The following is a 22,496-nucleotide window of genomic DNA, read 5'->3' on the forward strand; positions in this document are numbered from 1 at the left end:
CGTCCTTGAGGGCGGTCCCTAGGGATGATGGTGTATCCGGGGAGGGTAAGAAAGATGTGAGGGGGCAGCCACGTCTCACATATTCTGATGATGGATGGAAGGGTGTCCTTTAGGTATGTCTGGAGCTCATGGGACTTGCGGAGGAGAGATCTAGCATTCCAGAACATAACTGTGAAGGCCATTATTGGAAGAGAGAGGTCAGGAGTCTGGAGAGAGTGGGCCACAGAGAGGTGAGTATGGTGGGAACAGGAGTGCCATTCTGGTAAAGGTGAAGCCCTTTCTAGAAGAGGGTGAGCAGTTGGGAGATGGTGTCTTCCTTGGGGGATGCAGAGGACATACCTTCATGTGACTGAGGTAGGTGAACAGGAGCAGCAGTATGACATGGAAGAGGTGCAGGACCAGTTGGTGTAGGTAGGCGGGGCGGTTGGGGTGGGGGAGCAATCTCCTCGATTAGGTGAGTGAGGCTGGCAGGAGGTGGATGGACATCAGCCACTGTGAGAGAGTGCACGAGGTCACAGTCCAGGGTTTGTGGAGTGGGAGGTGGCGGGGCTGGTGGATGTCGCTGCCACCTGGGAGAAGGACGTCGTGAGCGGCTGCGCCTGCTGGAGGAGTGGGTGGCTGTACTGTTAGGTGCAGGGCCCGGAGCAATGTCTGGGGCATTTCCATCGTCGAGGTCCTGCAGAAGTGCGAACCTGTTCCCTGTGGTGACTACTGTGGAGTAGGGTACACCTGGCTGAACTTGTCGTGGAGGCTGAGGGTGTGATGGTGGCAGTGCAGCGTTAGGAGGGGCAGGCTTGTGGGTGGCCTGCTGCTTGGGGAGCTGTAAGGATCTCAGGTGCCTGTTGATGTCTGTGAGTGTGTCCTTCCTGAGTCAGATTGATGTAAGTCTGTTGGGCCTGGCAGTTGAGGGGGCAGTAGACTGACCTGGGTCCGTGTGGTCCACCACACTGAAAACAGTGGAATGGTTGGGTGCATGTGACATTGTCTGTCCGGGAGGAATGAGGGCCACTGCACCTGGAGCAACAAACATTTGACCTGCAGGTGTTGATGGAGTGGCCAATCTTCAAGCACCCCGGACAGCGAAGCAGAGGCAGGAGGTAAGGTATGGGCCTGTATACCAGCTGATGTATGGCTACACGAGTGGGAAGGGTCCTGCTTACCTTAAGGCGCAGCCACCTCCCTATGGTGGTCCGGGGCAGACAATGGGGAGGGAGCCAGGTGATCTCAACCACCTCACCTCCATCAAAGGTATTGAAGCCCTTCCTCACGGCCTCCAGGTCAACATCATCTGCCAGCGGCCCCACCCAGGCGTACCTGAAGGTGTCACCTCCTTTGTCTGCCCGGCGGCTGGTGACTGTCCAGTCTCCTAGTTGGAAGGTGGATAGCTGGAGTTCGGGAACCTTAAAGATGTTGGATTCCCCGATGGTGATGATGAGAGCAGAGCCATTACCCAGTGAGCGAGTTTCCCCCTCCAAGATGTACTTGCCCAAGGTGGAAGTGTGGAGGGCCTGGGACACCTTGCTGGGATTGGAGAAAACCCGGGTGCCATTGGTCGCTCTCAGGAAGGAAGGAGGCTGTGGTTGACGTGATGTGAGGAGGGTCCTGGTCGGGAAGGATGCGAGGGGTCTTGCCTGAACCTTCCATGGATGGGGAGGGGGACAGTCCCCGCTTCTGGGAGGTCGGGTCATGGTTCATGGCCACGGGACCAACAGGGCCAGGTGGCATGGCCCAAAGCGTAAAGGCACTAAAATAGGCGCTGATGGAACACAGGATAGACCCAAAATATGTGCCACACAAGCAGGTAGGTAGAGTTCCGTGGGAGAGGTGGAAAGAGTACTAGCTGCGATCACACGTCCTCTCCGTGTCCTAGCTCCTTCCCCCTTTATCAATTTATCTAATTTACGTTCAATAGTCAACACTCTATCAAATAGTGAAGTATGTGCCGTATTAAAGCCTTCGAATGCTCTTTCTCCCTCACCAACATAGTCATCATCAGCTTTCATTCTTTCCCGTGTCTCATACCTGCATTTAGATAGAATCTCTTTCTCACTCATGATTTTGTAACACTGTATTCATGAAAAAAACGAGTCCACACTAATCGCCCAGGCCACTGCAAACCCAAACAAAGGTAGTAAAGATCAGCTGATTCTCGGGAGCGACGGTATTGCGTCCTTCCTCGACCGTGTCTCATGTGTGTGTGTTTCACTGTTTGATCTGCTGCAGTCTCTGACGAGACAGCCAGACGTTACCCTACGGAACGAGCTCAGAGATCATTATTTCCGATCTTCGGATAGGCCTGAGACCAGGCACACACTACACACCGGGACAACAAGGTCACAACTCCTCGATTTACATCCCATACCTGTGTGTGTGTGTGTGTGTGTGTGTGTGTGTGTGTGTGTGTGTATTTACCTAGTTGTATTGTAGTGTTTGAGCAGGGCTCATAGTGTCCTATCTCCATATCTCCATTTATCTAATTTTTCTTTAAAGCTATGCACATTACGTGCTGTAACAACTTCATCACTCAATGCATTCCACTTTTCCACCGTTCTATGTGGAAAACTGGTTTTTCCAATATCCTTCACACACTGCCTCTTCCTGATCTTCTTTGCATGTCTTCTTGTCCTTCCAGCTTCATCTGACACCAACACCAGGTCTTGCTTGTCTATCTTTTCAATGCCATTAACTATTTTATACACTGTTAATAGGTCTCCTCTTTCTCTTCTATCTTGTAAGGTTGGCAGTCCCATTTCCTTCAGCGTTTCTTCATATGTTAGGTCCTTTAATTCTGGCATCATCTTTGTAGCTATCCTCTGGATCCATTCTAATTTTCGTATATCCTTTTTCAAGCTTGGTAACCACAACACTGCTGCATATTCCAACTGTGGATGTATCATACTCGTAATAACTTTTTTCATCATATCCTTGTCCAGGTAGTGAAATGCCACCCTAATAATAATCAACATTTTATATGTTGTTCCAAATATTTTACTTATGTGTTTTTTGGGGCTCAGCATTTCTTCTTGTATAACCATTCCCGGATCTTTTCATTTTTAGTCTTCATTATTTGTTCCTCTCCTATCAAATAGTTCCATACTGGTCTTCTCTTACTCTTTCCTAATTCCATTACATGGCATTTCTTGGCATTGAATTCTAACTTCCACTTCTTACTCCACTCATAAATTTTGTCTATATCTTCCTGCAGCAGCAGTCTTCTCGGGTCTTAATTATTCTTAACAATTTTGCATCATCAGCAAATAAATTTATATAGCTGGTCACTCCATACTATATGTCATTTACATATACCTGGAACATAATGGAGGCTAACACTGACCCCTGCAGCATTCCACTTGATACTTTACTCCAGAATGAGTATGTATCCCTGATCACTGTTCTCAACTCTCTTGCCCATCAAGTAATCTCTTATCCAATAATCCTTTTAGTCTTCCTATGTTCACCAATTTCCAAAATAGTCTGTTATGAGGGACCCTCTCAAAAGCCTTTTTTATGTCTAGGTACAGTGTCCACCCATCCAACTCTACTCTCCAGTCCTTCCACTACTCTTGACTAGAAACTTAATAAATTTGACACACATGACCTTCCTGTCCTGAACCCAAATTGTTTGTTCGATATAACTTATTTTTCTTCCAGATATCTAACCCATTTTTCTTTGATAACAATTTCACATATGTTCCCCACAACACTTATAAGCGACACCGGTCTGTAATTTAATGGCTCAGTTGACTTTCCTCCTTTGAATATTGGGATTATGTTAGCTCTCTTCCATTCCAGTGGTACTCTCCCTTCTTTTAATGAGCTTGTAACCATTTCCCAAACTGGTTCTAACAATTGATCTTTATATTTCTTTTAGTGCCCAGCCCGACACACCATCTAGTCCCATTGCTTTTCTGACATTCAAATTTTCTAGTAGTCTTCCAATTTCTTCTTTGTGCACTATGATTTCTTGCAAGCCTTGACAATGCAATGTCTTATTTGGTTCTGTAAAATCCTTTTCTTCAATGAAAACAGTCTTGAAACTTTCATTCATTATTTCACACATTTCCTCTACTGTTTGGTATGTCTTCCCTCCTTTAATTATTTTTCTATTGCTTCCTTATTTTTCATCTTACCATTTATATACTATTTGTAAAAAAAGCTTGGGTTCATCTTCACTTTTTCTCACCACATCTTTCTCAAAGTTTCTTTCTTCCTCTCTCCTTACTCTAATTTAATCATTTCTCATATCATTATATTTACTGCTGTCTGTTATTTTCAGTTCTCTGCTTTTTGAGTTTCCTCCAAATTTTTTTCTTTTTCCCTTTTAGCTCCTACACATCTGCCATTGTACCAAGCTTGTATACTTTTCTTTACTCTATACTGTAGATAGGTACGTATTTCATCACTCATTTACATTTCTGTAGCAATATTTCATATTTCCCCTGTAGTGTGTTTCTGTTCATAATATTTCTCCAATCTATTTCACCAAAAAATTTTCTTAACGCATGTGTGCGTGTGTAATTCACCTCGGTCGACTGCTGGTCACCCAACCAGTCTTCCCCATTACAGAGCAAGCTCAGAGCTCATAGACTGATCTTTGGGAAGGATTGAGACCACAACACACTCCACACACCAGGAAAGCGAGGCCACAATCCCTCAAGTTACATCCCATACTTACTTGCTGCTAGGTGAACAGGGGCCACACATTAAGAGGCTTGCCCATTTGCCTCGCCGCTTCCCGGGACTCGATCCTGGATCCTCTCAGTTGTGAGCTGAGCGTGCTAACCACTACACTACGCGGTGTGTTTGTGTATTTACCTGGTTATATTGTACAGGGATTGAGCAGGGCTCATAGTGTCCTGTCTCCATGTCTCCATTTATCCAATTTTTCCTTAAAGTTATGCACATTATGTGCTGTAACAACTTCATCACTCAATACATTCCCCTTTTCCACCGTTATATGTGGAAAATTGTAATTTCCAATATCCTTCACACACTGCCTCATCCTAACATTCTTTACATGTCCTCTTGTCCTTCCAGCTTCTTCTGTCACCAGCACCAGGTCCTCCTTGTCCATCTTTTCAATGCCATTTACTATTTATACATTGTTATTACGTCTCCTCGTTCTCTTCTATCTTGTAAGGTTGGCAGTCCCATTTCCTTCAGCCTTTCTTCATATGTTAGGTCCTTTAGTTCCAGTACCACTGAACCTTGTGGTACTCCACTTGTTACTTTACTCCAAGCTGAGTATGTATCTCTGATCACAGTTCTCATCTCTGTCTTTCAAGTAATCCCTTATCCAATCTAACAAAGTTCCTCTCAGTCCTCCTATGCTCTCTCACTTCCAAAGTAGCCTGCTGTGAGGGACTTTATCAAAAGCCTTTTTTATGTCCAGGTATGCTGTGTCCACCCATCCATCTCTGCTCTCCAGTCCTTCTATTACTCTGGAGTAGAAACTTGATAAGTTCAACACACATAATCTTCTTGTCCTGAACACAAATTGTCTGTTCGATATAACTTGTTCTCCTTCCAGATATTTAACTTATTTTTCCTTGATAACAATTTCACATATGTTCCCCACAACACTTGTAAGTGACACCGGTCTGTAAATTAATGGCTCAGTTGACTTTCCTCTTTTGAATATTGGGATTATGTTGGCTTTCTTCCATTCCACTGTCCACCCCCATTGCTTTTCTGACATCTAAATTTTCTAGTAGTCTTCCAATATTTTCTTTGTGCACTATGACTTCCTGTAAGCCTTGGCAATGCAATGTCCTATTTGGTTCTGTAAACTCCTCTTCTTCAGTGAACACAGTTTGGAAGCTCTCATTCATTATTTCAATAATTTCCTTTGCTGTTTGGTATGTCTTCCCTCCTTTAATTATTTTTTTCTATTGTTTCCATATTCTTCATCTTACCATTTATATATTTGTAAAAAAGCTTGGGTTCATCTTCACTTTCTGCACCACATCTTTCTCAAAGTTTCTTTCTTCCTCTCTCCTTACTCTAATATACTCATTTCTCGCATCCTTATACTGCTGTCTGTTGCTTTCATTTCTCTGTTTTTTGAGTTTCTTCCAAGCTTTATCTTGTACCAAGCATGCATACCTTTCTTTACTCTATGAATAAGTTCATATTTCTTCACCCCTTCATTATATTTCTGTAGGAATATTTCGTATTCCTCCAGTATTGTCCTTCCGTTCATAATGTTCCTCCATTCAATATCACCAAAAAATTTTCTTAACATTTCAAAATCTACTCTTGCATAATTTAATCTCTCTTTTTTGTAGTCTTCTCTGTGACTTATCCCATCCTCTTCCTGAATTTCCAACACTAATGTTACATGATCACTTCTTCCCATTGGACTAAAATATTGTATGCTGGGAGGGGGCTCTGGCTTCTTTGTGAATACCATGTCAAGCAATGATGGTTTTTCTTCCCCTCTGTATTGTGTTGATTCTTCCACCCACTGATCCATTGTATTCACCATAGTCAACTGCAACACCACCTCGCTCCACAATCCAGCATTACCCATTACTTCCATCTCTCTCTCCAGTTTACTCTTTTACAGTTAAAGTCTCCTACTAATAGTATTTTTCCATCTCTTCTTATCATATTATCTAAGCACTTAATCACGTCTTTTTGCATTTCTTTATGTTCTCAGTTCTCCACGTATTTCTTAGGTGGCATATGTAACTATGATTTTCCTTTTTTTTTTCAGTTTCCTCAGTCTTGATTGTTACTCCCATTACTTCCACCATGCCGTCACCATATTGCACTTCCTCCACGCATATTATCATGAACCATTATTAGCACTCCTCCTCCCCCTTTTCCCTTCCTGTCTCTTCTCCAGCTCTTCTTTACAGCTGACATGGATCTCCGCCTTTAGTTTTGCTTCTACAATGCACATCACATCCAGTCTTTTTTGCTTCAAATAATCTCTAACCTCTAACACACTGGATAACAACCCATCTATATTGGTATAAGTCACTCTTAATTTCTTGCCACTTCCATGACCTCCTCCTCCTTTTGAAGATACCACTTCTTCAGTCTCATATCTAGAATCCTCCAATAGAAATTCTTTTTCTCGATCTTCGTCTTTTTCTCGTTTTTTTTTTCTTAGCTTCATTTCTTAGCACTTTCTCCTCCCTCTATTCCAGGTTCATATCTCTTTCTATCCATATATCCTTAAATTCAGTATCATCAGCCAGTTTCTCTCTTCTTGTCATAATCTTCTCCATCGCCACCTGCGATCTCATTCTCACTTTCATTGCTCTCTTCCCCATTCACTAAACCTTCCCAACCTAATCACTTCCTCCACTTCCTGGTCCAACTCCTGTGTGCTGTCTTGGACCTGTTTGATAATAATTTTGGCCAATTCTCTCTCTTCTCCTCTCTCACAAACCTTGGAATTTTTTTTCCTTCAGCCCAAAAATGAAGATACATTTCTTCTTATCTACTGTATCCCTCACTAGATCTTCTTTCTCATTAATTACTTGTATAACAGTGTCCTTTGTCTTTACCTGTATTTGTTTTCTTACTACCTCTAAAAATTTTACTTTTTCTTCTTCCCATTCCTGTTTCCAAGCATTTCATAATTCTTCCAATTTGCTTTCACCCATTCATTTTCTACTTTATCCTCCCCATCCTGTATTTTTTTTATGTAGGCTCCTTAAAGATTCTTCACAATCATACCATGTAGCCTTTAGTATACCATTTTGTTGTTTTATCTCTTGCATCTCCTCCTTCATCTCTTGATTTATTTCTCTTACTTTTACACATTCTTCTAATCTCACTTTTAGTTCAGTGTTTTCTTTTATTAACTTAATCTTGCTTTTCCATCATACTTGATGTCACTTCCTTCATGTATCTTATCTCGCCTTCCACATTAATCAGCCTCCTCATATTACCTCTTTCCTCTCTAAATCTAGAAAAATCCTTGTCTGTGTTATCATCTCTCAGTCTCTTCAGGCAAATTGGTATTTTGATAAATCTTTGATTTTCAAAATATGGCAAATGTTTTGATCCCATATATCTGGTAGCTCCACCAAGTTCCGCCTCTCCCTCTATTTTTTCGCTCTATACAACACCCAAATCTTGTTTATTTTGGAGATAGGAGAACCTTATGGCCCCTCCTATCCCCCTGTACATACGGTCTAGGTCAGGTTCCAATGCCTTGGAGTGCATTCCCCTGGGAGCTACTTGTGTAAGTCCTGTCAGTACGGTTTCTCAGCAGTGTGTGTGTGTGTGTGTGTGTGTGTGTGTGTGTGTGTGTGTGTATTTACCTAATTGTATTTACCTAATTGTAACATACGGGAAAAGAGCTATGCTCGTGTTGTCCCGTCTCCATATCTATTAATGTCCAGCTTTTTCTTAAAATCATGAATATTCCTTGCTGACCACTTCCACGTCTAAACTATTCCATGCTTCCACCCTTCTATGAGGGAAGCTATATTTTTCACATCTCTCCTATAAGTGGCCATTTTAGTTTTTTCCCATGCCCTCTCGACATTCTTCCATTCCACATACACAGATCTTCCCTATCCATTTTTCCATGCCAATCATCACTCTGTATATTGCTATCAGGTCTCCCTTTCTCTTCTGTTTTCCAGGGTTGGAAGTTGCATTCTTTTCAGTCTGTCTTCATAAGTCAAATCTCTTAAGTCAGGCACCATTTTCGTTGCAGCCCTCTGTACTTTCTCTAGTTTCCTTATGTGTTTCTTTAAGTTCGAGCCCACTGTATTGTTGCATATTCAAGCCTCGGTCTTATCATTGCAGTAATTATTTTCTTCATCATTTCTTCATCTAGATATACGAACGCCACTCTTATGTTCCTCAATAAGTTCAATACTTCTCCAATTATTTTGTTTATATGTCTCTCTGGCGATAGGTCATTGGTAATTGTCACCCCAAGGTCTTTTTCTTCATGACTGGTTTTATGTCTTCATTTCCTATCTTGTACATACTCCTGATTCTTCTTTCACTCTTGCCAAACTCTATTTTCTTGCATTTTGTCGTGTTGAACTCCATTTGCCATGTACAGCTCCATTTCCATATTCTGTCCAAGTCTTCCTGGAGTAGTTCGCAATCTTTGTCACATCTCACTTTTCTAACAATTTTGCATCGCCTGCAAATAGGCTCACATAACTGGACACCCCATCCACCATGTCATTTATGTAGACTGCGAACATTACTGGTGCCAACACTGATCCCTGTGGAACTCCACTCTCCACCAATCCCCATTCTGATGGTCTGTCCTTAATTATTGTTCTCATTTCTCTTCCTACCAAAAGTCTTCCATCCATTTTAGTAAACTGCCATGCACTCCTCCTACCATTTCAAGTTTCCAGATCAGTCTCTGGTGTGGTACCTTATCAAAGGCCTTTTTTAAATCCAGATATATTCCATCAGCCCAACCATCTCTTTCCTGTATTACATCTATCACCCTCGAATAGTAACATATCAGGTTTGTCGCATGAACGCCCTTTCCTAAAACCAAATTGACACTCACAAAGTATGTCATTTTTCTCCAAGAAGTCTGTCCATCTAGTCTTCACCACCCTCTCACACATCTTAGCTACCACACTTGTAAGTGACACTGGTCTATAGTTCAATGGGTCTCTCTTGTTACCTGATTTATAGATTGGGACAATGTTAGCTCTTTTCCAGTCTTGGGGCACTACGCCTTCCCTTAATGAGGCATCAATTACTTCACAAACTTTTTCTGCCAATTGCTCCTGCATTCTCTTAAAATCCATCCTGATACCCCATCAGGTCCCACAGCTTTTCTCACTTCTAAACTCCCCATCATGTTCTTGATCTCCTCCACCGTTACTTGAAACTCCTTCATAATCCCTTTCTGTTCCATTACCAGTGGTTTGTCAAAAGCAGTCTCCTTTGTGAATACCTTCCAAAGCATCCATTCATAGCCTCTGCCATTTCCTGGGATCTTCACTGTATACTCCATTTACTTCTAAACTTTCAATACTTTCTCTATTTTTGATGTTGTTGTTCACATGTCTGTAAAAAAGCCTTGGTTGGTCTTTACATTTATCAATTATATCCTTTTCTTGTTTCTTTCTTTCTTCTCTTCTAATCAACACATATTCATTTCTTGCTCTTTTGTAACTTTCCCACTGCTTAATCCGTCTTTTCCTTCTCCACCTCTTCCATGCATCCTCTTTTCTTGTTCTAGCCTTTTCACATCTATCGTTAAACCAGTCCTGCTTTCCAACTTCTATGTTGTCTTATTGGTACAAATTTTTCTCACCTTCTTTGTATATTTTTATAAATTCCTTCCACTTTTCATTTGCTCCTTAGCACTCTTGAATTTCATCCAATTTGTCTCTTGAAAGAATTTCTTTAGGTTTCCAAAATCTGTCTTGGCATAATTCCATCTTCCCACTTTATATTCTTCATTTCTTCTAGATTTCTCTTCGTCTATCACCTTGAACTCCAAAACTGCATGATCACTCTTTGCTAAAGGGCACTCCACCCTCATCTCCTCAATGACCATTGGCTCTGTACTAAAGACCAAGTCCAGTCTTGACGATGCTCCTCTCCTCCAAACCTAGTATCTTCTTTGACCCACTGAGTTAACACATTTTCCATTGCCAGTGTCAATAGTGTATTTCCCATGTTGTCTCTGATCCTTCCATTGACCAGTCCTCCCAACACACCTCTTTACAATTAAAATCTCCCATCATTATAGTTCGTTCACAACCACCCAACATTTCTTCCAGACATGTTCCTGTATCACTTATCATTTCTTCATATTCCTGTACTGACCATGCATTTGTCTTAGGTGGTACGTACACCACTATGTAGTGCCTCTTTTTCCTTCATTAGTTTCTGCTCTGATCTTTAGCACTTCTGCCTTTCCCATACCTTTTTCACTTGATCCACCTTTATATCTTTTTTAACCAGCAACATCACTCCTCCTCCCATCTTACCTACTCTATTTCTTTTCCAAACGTTATATTTCCTTCTCCAACCTTCATCAGGTCTTCTCCTCTCTCAGTTTTGTTTCAGTAAGACCCACAATATCTGGGTTCTTGTCCTCAAGTAATCGTTGAGTTCTAAAATCCCGATATCACTCCATTTATGTTGGAATACATTACATTTCGCTCATATGTAAGTTTCTTTAGTCCTGTGTGTGTGTGTGTGTGTGTGTGTGTGTGTATTTACCTAGTTGTAGTTTTACACCTCTTTATGCTTGTGTGCCACGTCTCCATATCTACACTTATCCAATTTTTCTTTAAAACTATGCACACTCGTTGCTGACACCACTTCCTCACTCAAACTGTTCCACGTCTCAACACATCTTTGTGAGAAACTATATCTTTTAACATCTCTCAGACATCTTCCCTTTCTCATCTTTATACTATGCGATCTTGTGCTTCGAATGTCATATTCTTCTCTCAAGATCAGTTTCTCATTATCCACCTGGTCCAGGTCCATTCTGTTGATCAATTTATAAACTTGTATCAGATCCCCTCTCTTCTCTGTTCTATTGGTAGATCCATAGCCTTTAGTCTCTCCTCATATGTCATCCTTCAAATTCTGGAACCATTCTTGTAGCCATTTTTGTAGTCTCCAACTTCCTTATGTGTTTCTTTTATGAGAGGTCCACACTACTGTGTGTGTGTGTGTGTGTGTGTGTGTGTGTGTGTATTTACCTATTTGTGTATTACAGGGCCCGAGCTAAGCTCTCTGTGTCCTGTCTCCTTGTCCATTCCTGTCATATCTCTTTTCATCTGATTGACACACACGCGTCAACAACATCACTGCTCAGTTTATTCCACTTATCAATGCTACGATGCGGAAACTGTATTTTCTCACGTCATTTAGACAGATGTCCTTTATTAGCTTTTTCCATGTCCTCGGAGATGATTACTTGTGGTCACCTTTATCAACTCTCTATCCAGTATGTCAATCTTGTTCACCAATTTATACATAGTTATCATGTCTCCTCTTGTTCTTCTCTCTTCTAATGTGGTCAGCCCCAGCTTCCTCAGTCTTTCCTCATAGTCTAACTCCTGAGTCCTGGTACCATCCTTGTTGCCAGCCTCTGTACCCTTTCCACCTTCTTCACATTTTTCTTCATATGCGGTGACCAGACACATGCTGCATATTCTAACTGGGGTCTTATTAAGGTACATAATATCTTCATCATTCCTTCATCTAGGTAGTGGAATGCAAGGCCAATATTTTGAAGCATGTTGTATGTTTTCCAAAAAATCTTGTTAATGTGTTTCTCCGGTGACAAAGTGTTTTGCACGGTTACTCCTAAGTCTTTCTCCTCATTGGTCTCTTTAATTTTCTCATCACCCAGCCTGTAATCCCTGTTTGGTCTGTATCTACTTCTTCCCATTTTCATAACATGGGTCTTGTCTATATTAAATTCCATCTGCCACTCCTTACTCCACTCATATATTTTATCAAGATCTTCCTGTAACTTGTTACAATCTTCCACATTCTTTACTCTCCTCATAATTTTAGTATCGTCCAAACATGTTCATGTAACTGTCAATTCCTACTGGCATATCATTAACATAAATCAAAAACATGATGGGACCCAGCACTGACCCTTGTGGAACTCCACTGGTTACCTTCTTCCACTCGGACTTCCTTCCTCTCACCACTGTTCTCATTTCTCTTCCCATTAAGTAATTTTCCATCCATTTTGCTAGTTTATCATTTACTCCTCCAATCATCTTTAGTTTCCACATCAGTCTATTGTGTGGTACTTTATCAAAGGCCTTTCTCAAGTCCAGGTAGATAGCATCCACCCATCCCTCTCTATGTTGTAGTATGTCAGTCACTCTTGAATAAAAACATAATAAATTGGATACACACGATCTTCCTTTTCTGAAACCAAACTGCCTTTCACTCAGAATGTTTTCACTTTCTAGATACTCACTCCACTTAGCTTTAATTACTTCTTCACATACCTTGCACAATATACTAGTCAACGATACTGGTCTATAATTTAGCGGTTCCATTCTACTACCATTCTTATATATAGGCACAATGTCAGCTCTTTTCCACTCTTTCGGGACTAATCCTGTTCGTATGGAGGTTTCCACAATATCAAATACGGGGTTCAACAATTGATCCTTACATTCATTTAGCAACCTCCCAGATATGCCATCAGGCCCCATTGATTTATTAATATCCAGATTGCTTATAATTTTCCTTACATCTTCCTTAGTAACCATGATGTCCTGCATTTGCTTTATTTCCGTAGGCCTTCCTCCCATAAAATGCTCCTCCTTTGTAAACACTTTGCAAAAGTTGTCGTTCAAAATTTCAGCTATATCTCCAGCATCTTCATATACTTCTTCCCGTTTTTACCTTTTCTATTGCCTCCCTTTTATTTAGTTTTCCATTTATGAATTTGTAAAACATTTTTGGGTCACTATCACAGTTTTCCACCACCCTCTGTTCATATTCCTTCTGTGCTGTTCTCCTTACTTCAACATATCTATTCCTTGCTGTTTTGTAGACTTCCCTTGATAATACATCACTGTTTTCCCATGCCTTTTCTTTGTTCTTTTTTGCTTCTTCACAATTTCTATTAAACCACTGTTTATTATTTAAAGTCCTCTTTCTGTGATATGGCACAAACTTTTCACAGCAGAGTTATACAAATCCATAAATTTATCGTATTTCAATTGCATATCCCTTTCCTGGTATACCACGGACCAGTCAATTTCATTAAAGAACTCCCTTATATTGTTATAATTTGCCCTAGTATAATTTAATTTTCCCTCCCTGTGTTCCACAATCTTATTCGTGCTTAATTCCGTATCCAGCTCAAAGCTTAGGACATCATGATCGCTTTTCCCCAAGGGACTTTCATGTTCAATTTCCTCTTTTAGAGAGATTCCCCTGGTAAATACCAAATCCAACCTTGCTGCAACATCTTGTCTGTGTGTGTGTGTGTGTGTGTGTGTGTGTGTGTGTGTGTGTGTGTGTGTGTGTGTGTGTGTGTGTGTGTGTGTGTGTGTGTGTGTGTGTGTGTGTCCGTCCAGCAGCACTTCCTATCTTTTTACTACACTTTCAGGCTTTTAGGTTCATCTTTTATTCACTTTACTCTCTTAATTTTCTTCACTTTCATGTTTGTGCTGTCTTGTAGTCACTACTTTCTCTTAGTTCTCTTCACTTTCAGGTTTGCTTCGACTTGATATCTTCACTGCTAGTTGCCAATTTCTTTTATTAAAGGATTACTCCTAGTGTTGAAAACTGTTTGTTCACATCAAGGCTCTTCAATTTACCTTATTTCAAAGACTGAATTAGTCTTATTCACTGTTTCTCCTCCAAATACATAAAAATCATGGAAATATTTAAACAAACCCTAAATTAGTAATAGACAGCAACTTTTGCTTTGTCTTTTAATATTTGAAATCAAGTAACTTTGTTTAAGAACCAAATTATGGTACGGAAACTGAAACAATTATGAGTTCAACATTTTTTTCAAAAACCCATTTGTTAGAAAAGAGAGGCATTCAGTAACCAAGCTTCCACTGAAATGTATACTTATTGAATATGATGAGTACAATTTGTGAATGGATCAATGACATGATGATCATAATGGAAATACTATACATGGAAAATTTTATATATAAAGTGACAGTTTTCTTAAAAGGAGTGAAATTCTGTGGGTGTAAGAAGAAAATATAAAATATGAAAATGGTGGTAGAATGTGATAGAAAAAGATGTTGAGAGGGAAAGACAGTGTAATACAGTGTATGTACCTGTAGGGGCAAATAGAAACTTGTCATGGCTCCCTCATGAGTCATGCCATGAAATACAAGTAGCTCAGATGAATTAGCCATGAGGTGTCCAGGAACTGATCCACCAGCAGGACACTCACAGCAATGCAAGTGACAGGTCAAAGTGATCACCAAGGGCTGAGTAACTTTTGGTCAGCCTTAACAAAATAAATGAAAAACAGATGTGATGCAATAAAGAGCATGTTGTATTTTTCTGAGGCATAATTACACTTATGACTTTTATAACATGCTACATACACATAAATTAAATCATCTTTGGACTTTTAAATAAATAGTGATTTAGTAGCAATATGTGGTTTTGTTGCACTACATACATACTTAATTAACCTGAAAGGCCAGTTCTTACAAATTACTACTAATAACTACAACAAAATTGTGTAAATATATATATATATATATATATATATATATATATATATATATATATATATATATATATATATATATATACAGTAAGGTCTCGGTTTACGTCAGAGTTACGTTCCTGAAACATGACGTAAGTCGATTTTGTATGTAACTCGAGTTTCCGTACATTTCAAAGCATATTATGGAGTTTTCAACCAATCATTGTTTATGGTCATTCAGGTAAATTAAAGGTTATATTGTTATATTATTAACAAGTATGTAGGAATATGAAACACAAGCTTGTTTTTGTTGTCGATTAGGGCCACGAACGCGAAGGACTGCAGGTTGCAGAGAGGGGTGGACGCCTGAGGCCGCCAGAAGGGTGGGCAGGTCGAATGTTGTGATGCCCAGGGTGGACAGCTGGGAGCGTAGTGCAGTGCGGTGGGAGTAGAAGCGTGGGCAGCGGGGCAGGAAATGCAATAGGAAAGGGCAATAGGGATCAGCAGACAGGCGCAGATGGTGCAAGTCAGCTGCGAGTGTCGTGTGGCCCAGGCGAAGGCTCCGGAGTTGTTATTGTTGTGATGGGTGTGCGAGCCCTCAAGGTCGTCAACCTCCCCGTTGTCATGGTAACGGGCTTCCCATTTTCTTCTTCCCTCCCTCACACACAGCTGCTGCCTCCCTTCTCATGTTTTTTAATTATGTCCTCTTTTTTCTTGCAGCGTAATGGTTTTCCTTTTCTTAGCATCACTGCTGTCACTAAGAAGTTTTCTCTTTGGTGCCATTGAGCAAGATACTAAGAACTTGAGTCAGTAAACGCAGAAGTAGGATAACACTCTTGCCAGGGGCGACGGTGTGGTGGAAGTGAGGCAGGGTGTTATTGTATTCAAGCGTGAGGCGGGCGGTGTGGTGGGCAACCACCAACAATAACAATAAATCCCGCACTTTACGATTTAAAATTTTTTAATTTTTTAAAATCTTAAATTGCCTTATAGTGGACTGACATAACTACAAGTTTGACGTAACTCGAGACCGACATAACCCGGGACTTTACTATATATATATATATATATATATATATATATATATATATATATATATATATATATATATATATATATATATATATATATAATATACATATATATATATATATATATATATATATATATATATATATATATATATATATATATATATATATATATATACACTTAACCTCGGCTATCGCGCCCAATAGGGGCCGAAATAGCAGCGCCATAACCAAAACGATAGCGAATTGATCTTGGCGGAAGGCAGTTTTGGCCAATGAGTGCTCAGATATTCCATGACGTCATGGCGGGCACGTGATAGCAGGCATCTGAGGTTGCGATAATGAAATTTTAGCAGCTTTTCATGGGTGCACGATAGCAATAAAACGCGATAGCTGAAGTCGCGATAGCTGAGGGTTGACTGTATATATATATATATATATATATATATATATATATATATATATATATATATATATATATATATATATATATAAAACATTCCTTTTCTAAAGAAAATAAGCACTATACAAGTCAATATTCACAGTATATTAATCAATTTAATAAGCAGCACCTGCAAGATTCACAAATTCTCTCTCTCTCTCTCTCTCTCTCTCTCTCTCTCTCTTAGCCAGGCTGGCAAACCCACATAGGGTGGCATAAACAAATTTTAAGCAAGCCACACAAACAGAAAGTTTTGCCTCACATAACTTTTGATTTACTGGCTTATATATGTGACTGCTATAATACCATCAAGCATCTGTCTGCAGTGCATAAGTAAAGTTGAAAATAATTCTGAATGAATATAAAAAATATCAAATTCAAAATGTTCCAGCAGTACTGGTCTTATGCAATCATGATTTCCAACACTGATAGTATCAATGGTACAAGTCATCCCACCTTCCCTCTTGAAGCATTTTTGATAAGTTGATTGGGCATAGTTGAACCTCATTACATGAGTATTGGATCTCAGTCCTTCTTCCTATATACATAATTGTTCTTATGATACAGATCACTTGTTTTTCTTCTTGTAACCTTTATATAGAACAACTACCAGTTTTTTTAGACTCCATAATACAGACACTGTGTCAGAGGTCATGGCTATTTCATTTCTGTTTAATGGAGCAATCTCAAGACAAGCATTACTTTTTGTAGGGAAATAATAAGAATTTTTCTTACTAATACCTTCTCTACAAGTACAAGGACAACAGTACAAGAATAAAAATGTGCCAGTTAACAAAAGTCTCAACAGTCACTATTATACAAATACCTGTCTTCAAAATGCCTCAGACAATCTGGGAGCAGCTCTTTGGTTCAGCACTCTAATTCTTAACTAAAATGAGGAATCAGATGAAATTTCTCCTTGGCCATAGAATTTGCGTGCCCCCGTCACCAGCTGATAGTGGCGGCGGCCATCAAGGTACAGCATGGATTCTGTGCATGGAAGAATTAATGAACTCTTGTGAATAGATGGAGACAAGAGACCTTACCAAGACTAGTAACTAAATGATAGTAGAATCAAAGTACTAGGACGGTTTCATAGGGGATTGTTGTCAATTGATGAAGAATATGTAACATGGTCAGATAACTTCTAGTTAGCAGACAGTTTTCTTTGTACTGAAATACTAAATGATTCTCTCTCTCTCTCTCTCTCTCTCTCTCTCTCTCTCTCTCTCTCTCTCTCTCTCACCATGGTAAGTCTTAGGAAGGGAAGTGGGCACAGGCTGATCAGCCTCAAAAGTGAAGTGAAAGATGTTGGTGAGATTGATAGATGACGTGGCTGCATCCATGACACTCGCCTTGGTGCTGATCTGCATGCGGGACCCCTCAGTGTATACCACCTGAAAATGTTACCATGTGTCATCATTACAAATACATTGTCACCAATCACTACTCTCCCTACAGCATAAAATGTCATTCTACATGCTAAATGTGACACAACCTAAGCAGTTGAGCATGGGATGATAACACTGTCCATTCAGAAACAACCTGGGGCGGGATTCACTATCGTTCCTTACTTTAGCATTGTGTACGAAGAAAAGGTAAGGACTTCCCCTAAATTGATTCACTAAGTTTCTTAATGCCCGTACTACACGGTCACGTATACCCGCGACAGCGTGTCGTCTGGAATATCGACGACCATGTCGCACAAAACGCCGATTTTCAGAGGACAGCGGGTCATTGGGAATGATCCAAGACCGTTGTCCATTTCCCGCGACTGGAGGACCGTAGTGGAAAGACTATAATGAACATACTCCACAAAAATACTGAATTATTTTTTATAATGCTTTATTTGGCATATATCCATCAATATAATGCTGTAATTTTTCATGATTTGCATACCCATCACTTATACAATATTTATTAATTACCTACAGATAGTATCGGATTTTGTTTTGATTTGTTTACCACCACAAGTGCTGGACTAGCCACCTTCCCGTCCAAATCCTTGCCTTCCTTTTTCGTTTGTTCTGCTCTTGCAGTGCAATTGCATAAAGACCAACAGCTAAGATAGCATGGTCAACTGGGTCCATTGTGTTCAGTGGTGCTCCGCCCGGGTTTGTTGTTGTTGTGGTGGTGAAGGTCTCGGATGGAAGATCAACGCCGTATGCTATGTTTCCTGCGATCTGATTGTCGAACATACTGGTCGCGCGACACGCTGTCGCGGGTATACGTGACCGTGTGATACGGGGATAACTTGGATATTTTCTTTTCAGTGGAGTTTCACTTCTCTGGCGGTAGTCTCTGCTGGATGGCATTAGGGCAAGGGCATAGTTGACATTTTTTCCTTCAGCCAATAGCAGCACTTGTTTCCTTGAGGAACATTAACCAATTAGCAGCTAGTAGAAACAAATAATGTGTCATAATCACATAATACAAGAGACAGCAGTGTCAGTGGAACCCAAAAGAGGGTTACAAGGCAGCTCAGTCCAGCCTATTGCCAACTTGGCTCATTGTCAACTCAGCTCACCTATACCAATTTGGACCACTGTGTGTACCAACACAGCCCATTGTGTGTATCAACATTATTAATGATGGAAAGTTTGATCCACAAGTTATGAAACAAATATTTATTACTTCATTAACATTGATAAGTTTAACCCCTTCGTTACTGACCCATCAACCTTATGTAAACAAGACGTTTCGATGCCGAACCGACTGCCCATGCGCTCCTTCGCATCGTCCATGTGGTAGTCTTCAGCTTCTTCTCACAAACACCCAGTTCACACTATATTATTTATACTTATGTTTTCTATCAGAGAAACCCCACAACATGTCATTTGGGTAAAAAAAAAAAATCAGTAAAATACTTTTTCCCTTGATTTTACATATGTTGCACTAAACCATTCATACTTGGATAACTATAAAATATATTAGCCTGAAAATCACAGAATACACAGAAAAATTATGTATTTATTTACCTTGCAAGTGACGATGACATCTAGCAAAAATTGGATGGTCCTTTGTGGCCGAAAGCGTGGACAACTCGTAGCACGCTCCCAGGTAAGGTCAGGCCAGACGCGACACATGCTCACACAAAATATAGCGCCAGTGTCACAGTTTTATGTGTAAGTGCAGTGCTATGTGTGTGCATTGTGTGAAGTGTATGTATTGCATAAACATATAAGAACTAAATAAATGAAGAAAGACTTGTAAGAAAAGAGATGGTAAAGAAAACTTGTAAAAATAAAAGAAAAAAATGGGGAATGGGATTATGTTTACTGCTGGCTGTGATACATCTGGTAATGTTCAGGTGAACATAGTCCAGGTAAATCTTTGCAGGCAGGGCAGTATTTTCTTGTCCATTTGTTCTTGCCTTCAGTAGTACAAATCCTGCACCGTCTACGTGGCCTTTGTGTGTTTGCTGTGCTTGGTATAGTCATTAGTCCATGAACCACTGGTGTGGCTGCAGCTCCTAACGTGCTGGGTTGTGCACGTGCTGTTGGTGGTGGGGGTTGTGCACCTGCTGCTAGCATTGGGACTCCCGTTCTTCTGGGTTTTTTCTTGGGGCGCTGTTGTTCTTTCTGTACCACACACAAGCTGGCATACCCTAGACTGTACTCTTGCAACATCTCATGAACAACAAGCTTTATGAATTCACTGCACCCAGTGCTACACTTATGCAAGTTTTGATATATTACTCTAGCATTGAGTACCATTCTAGACATCATGTGTACACCAATCTTCTTGAACCATGCGTAAGATTTTCTGGTTGGATCATATGGTTCCAACAGCTGATCAACATTATCAACTGCACCCATCTGGTCATTGTAATGATGAATAGGCAGGGCTTCTGCAGCATCTCCTCCCCCACCTTTGACATGATATGATTGTTCTTTGTACCCTGCTGTATATTTGGTTGTGATAACGTGGACCAATCTTCTGTCACAAAATTTGACGATCAGCACATCCTCTTTTGTCCAAATACAGACTGCTTTTTCTGAAGATTCTGGCGTGAGATAATATCAGGCACACCTCTGTTTGTCCGAATGGTCCCACTAGTCAGAGTCTTCTTGGTCAACAAATATTCAGCCAGATGAAGGGAAGAGTACCAGTTGTCTAAAACAACGTGCCTTCCCTGATTCAGAAGTGAGTGCATTAGATGCACAGGAACACGCTCAGACTTGCTGAGGATAGCAAGCTGTGGGTCTTGTTTCATCTCTTCATACATTGCAGGTGTATATAAGCAAAAATTCCAGGTGTAGCCTCTTGCATTACTAGCACTAGGACACAATGCAAAGAGTTTCATACCAAAGCGCTTACGCTTTGTTTTTATGAACTGTCTGAAGTGCAGTCTGCCTTTGAACAAAATCAGTGACTCATCCACTGCAAAATTTTCACCTGCAGAAAAATATTCCATGCACTTAGCACGTAACAACTCAAAATAAGTACGAATTCTTGTCATAGGCATCCTGGGGACAGCATCATCAGGGTGTGAAAACCTCAAAAATCTAATAATCTGAGAGAATCTATTACGACTCATAACAGCTCTGAAAACAGGTGGGCCCTGACACAGTGTTGATGTACTCCAATAGTCAAATATCTTGGGTAAATGTGTTAGTCCCATGAGTAGCTGCAATGAGATGTACACATACATCTCTTCCTCACTGACATTAGACCACTTTTTACCCATAAATTTCTTAGGACTGATGTGGGGATTGTCTCTAAAAAATATGCAGCACGTGTGTTGGTCCAGAGACACAGAGCAGCAATCACATCTTTCCCCATGAATAATTGAAAACAGTCTAGAGCACTCATAGCACTGGCTTCATGATGTAGAATAATACTAGGATGTACATCAGGAAAATCAGTGTTACATGTAGGTAGAGGGTTAGGTCTGGTGTCAGAGAATGGGTCTGAAAGAAGTGTGAAATCTGTTTGTCTACCAGCAGCTGTGGGGGGTGAGGCAGGAGGGCTGCATGACAGGCCACTGCTTGCGGACAACGTCTCAATACTTTCGTCGCCACTGCTAGCATCACTCTCTACATCACTGATAGCTTCAGGATCAAACAAAGTATCACCTTCCATTGAGTCATCAGACCCCTCAAATTCACTTATTGTCCCACCATCATATTCATCTTCACTGTCAGTTGTACAGATATCCATAATTGCGAAGTAAATCCGCGAGCTACCACAAACAAAACTTCCACAAACAAAACTTCAGGCAGCACTGAACAGAAGCTAGAGAATGTCGCATTGCGGCATTCGACAAGCATGTATTGCCATACGTAGGTCAGAAAATATGATGTATAAAAAAAATATATAATATGATGATTGGTCTTCACAAATTACGTCACAGCACTGACAATAACTCACTGGTCAAAGTTTATGACGTTTCAAACCGTCCCACGAATGGCTGCAGCCTTATGTTTGAAAACACAGACACTTGCCACCACGTGGGTAGAAATAACCCAGAAACCTAGGCCTTGAGAGCCCTCAATACACACAGCTTATAACCGTGGCATGTGCGTGTCACGGGGAGCACGCTCGGTTCCTGGCGCATGAACTCAGCCGTGACACGCACGTGTCACAAAACATACATCCAGTACTGAAGGGGTTAAAAGATGGGAATCAGTCACTGCCATTCATTATATATGTATACAAGTGATATAAGTGAAATAAAGGCCAGTTTTACATTGCATTGTCAGTCAAGCTTTCTCTCTCTCTCTCTCTCTCTCTCTCTCTCTCTCTCTCTCTCTCTCTCTCTCTCAATAATCATTATGTCACTGTCAAGCACTAACACCTCCCACATCATTGCTTTAGACTGTACATATTATGGACAAAAAGTCACCAAAAAAATATTAACTATCATTAAGCATCCTTCTAG

The 22,496-nt window shown here is 40.5% G+C and overlaps 2 protein-coding genes across 4 annotated transcripts in view; both read right to left on the reverse strand.

Moving 5' to 3' along the window:
- On the reverse strand, positions 1-2,147 carry LOC123508006. The gene is made up of 2 exons (XM_045261353.1): positions 1,161-2,147; positions 1-947 (listed from the first exon to the last, which is right to left on the reverse strand). Exons 1-2 carry the CDS (start codon positions 1,686-1,688, stop codon positions 780-782), a joined length of 696 nt encoding a protein of 231 aa, XP_045117288.1. The 5' UTR covers positions 1,689-2,147; the 3' UTR covers positions 1-779.
- A 14,726-nt stretch (positions 2,148-16,873) lies between these two features.
- The window catches only part of LOC123508008 (acyl-coenzyme A thioesterase 9, mitochondrial-like), a 37,529-nt gene continuing 31,906 nt past the window's right edge, over positions 16,874-22,496 (reverse strand). For all 3 annotated transcript variants that reach the window (XM_045261359.1, XM_045261358.1, XM_045261356.1), the window contains exons 10-11: positions 17,859-18,009; positions 16,874-17,602 (exon numbers count right to left, since the gene is read on the reverse strand). In XM_045261359.1, coding sequence (XP_045117294.1) covers positions 17,502-17,602; positions 17,859-18,009 — 252 coding nt within the window. In that variant the 3' untranslated portion in view covers positions 16,874-17,501. The remainder of the gene's footprint in view (positions 17,603-17,858; positions 18,010-22,496) is intronic.

The sequence above is a fragment of the Portunus trituberculatus genome, chromosome 24, assembly GCF_017591435.1.
Source record: "Portunus trituberculatus isolate SZX2019 chromosome 24, ASM1759143v1, whole genome shotgun sequence".
In the NCBI taxonomy this organism is placed as follows: Eukaryota; Metazoa; Arthropoda; class Malacostraca; order Decapoda; family Portunidae; genus Portunus; species Portunus trituberculatus.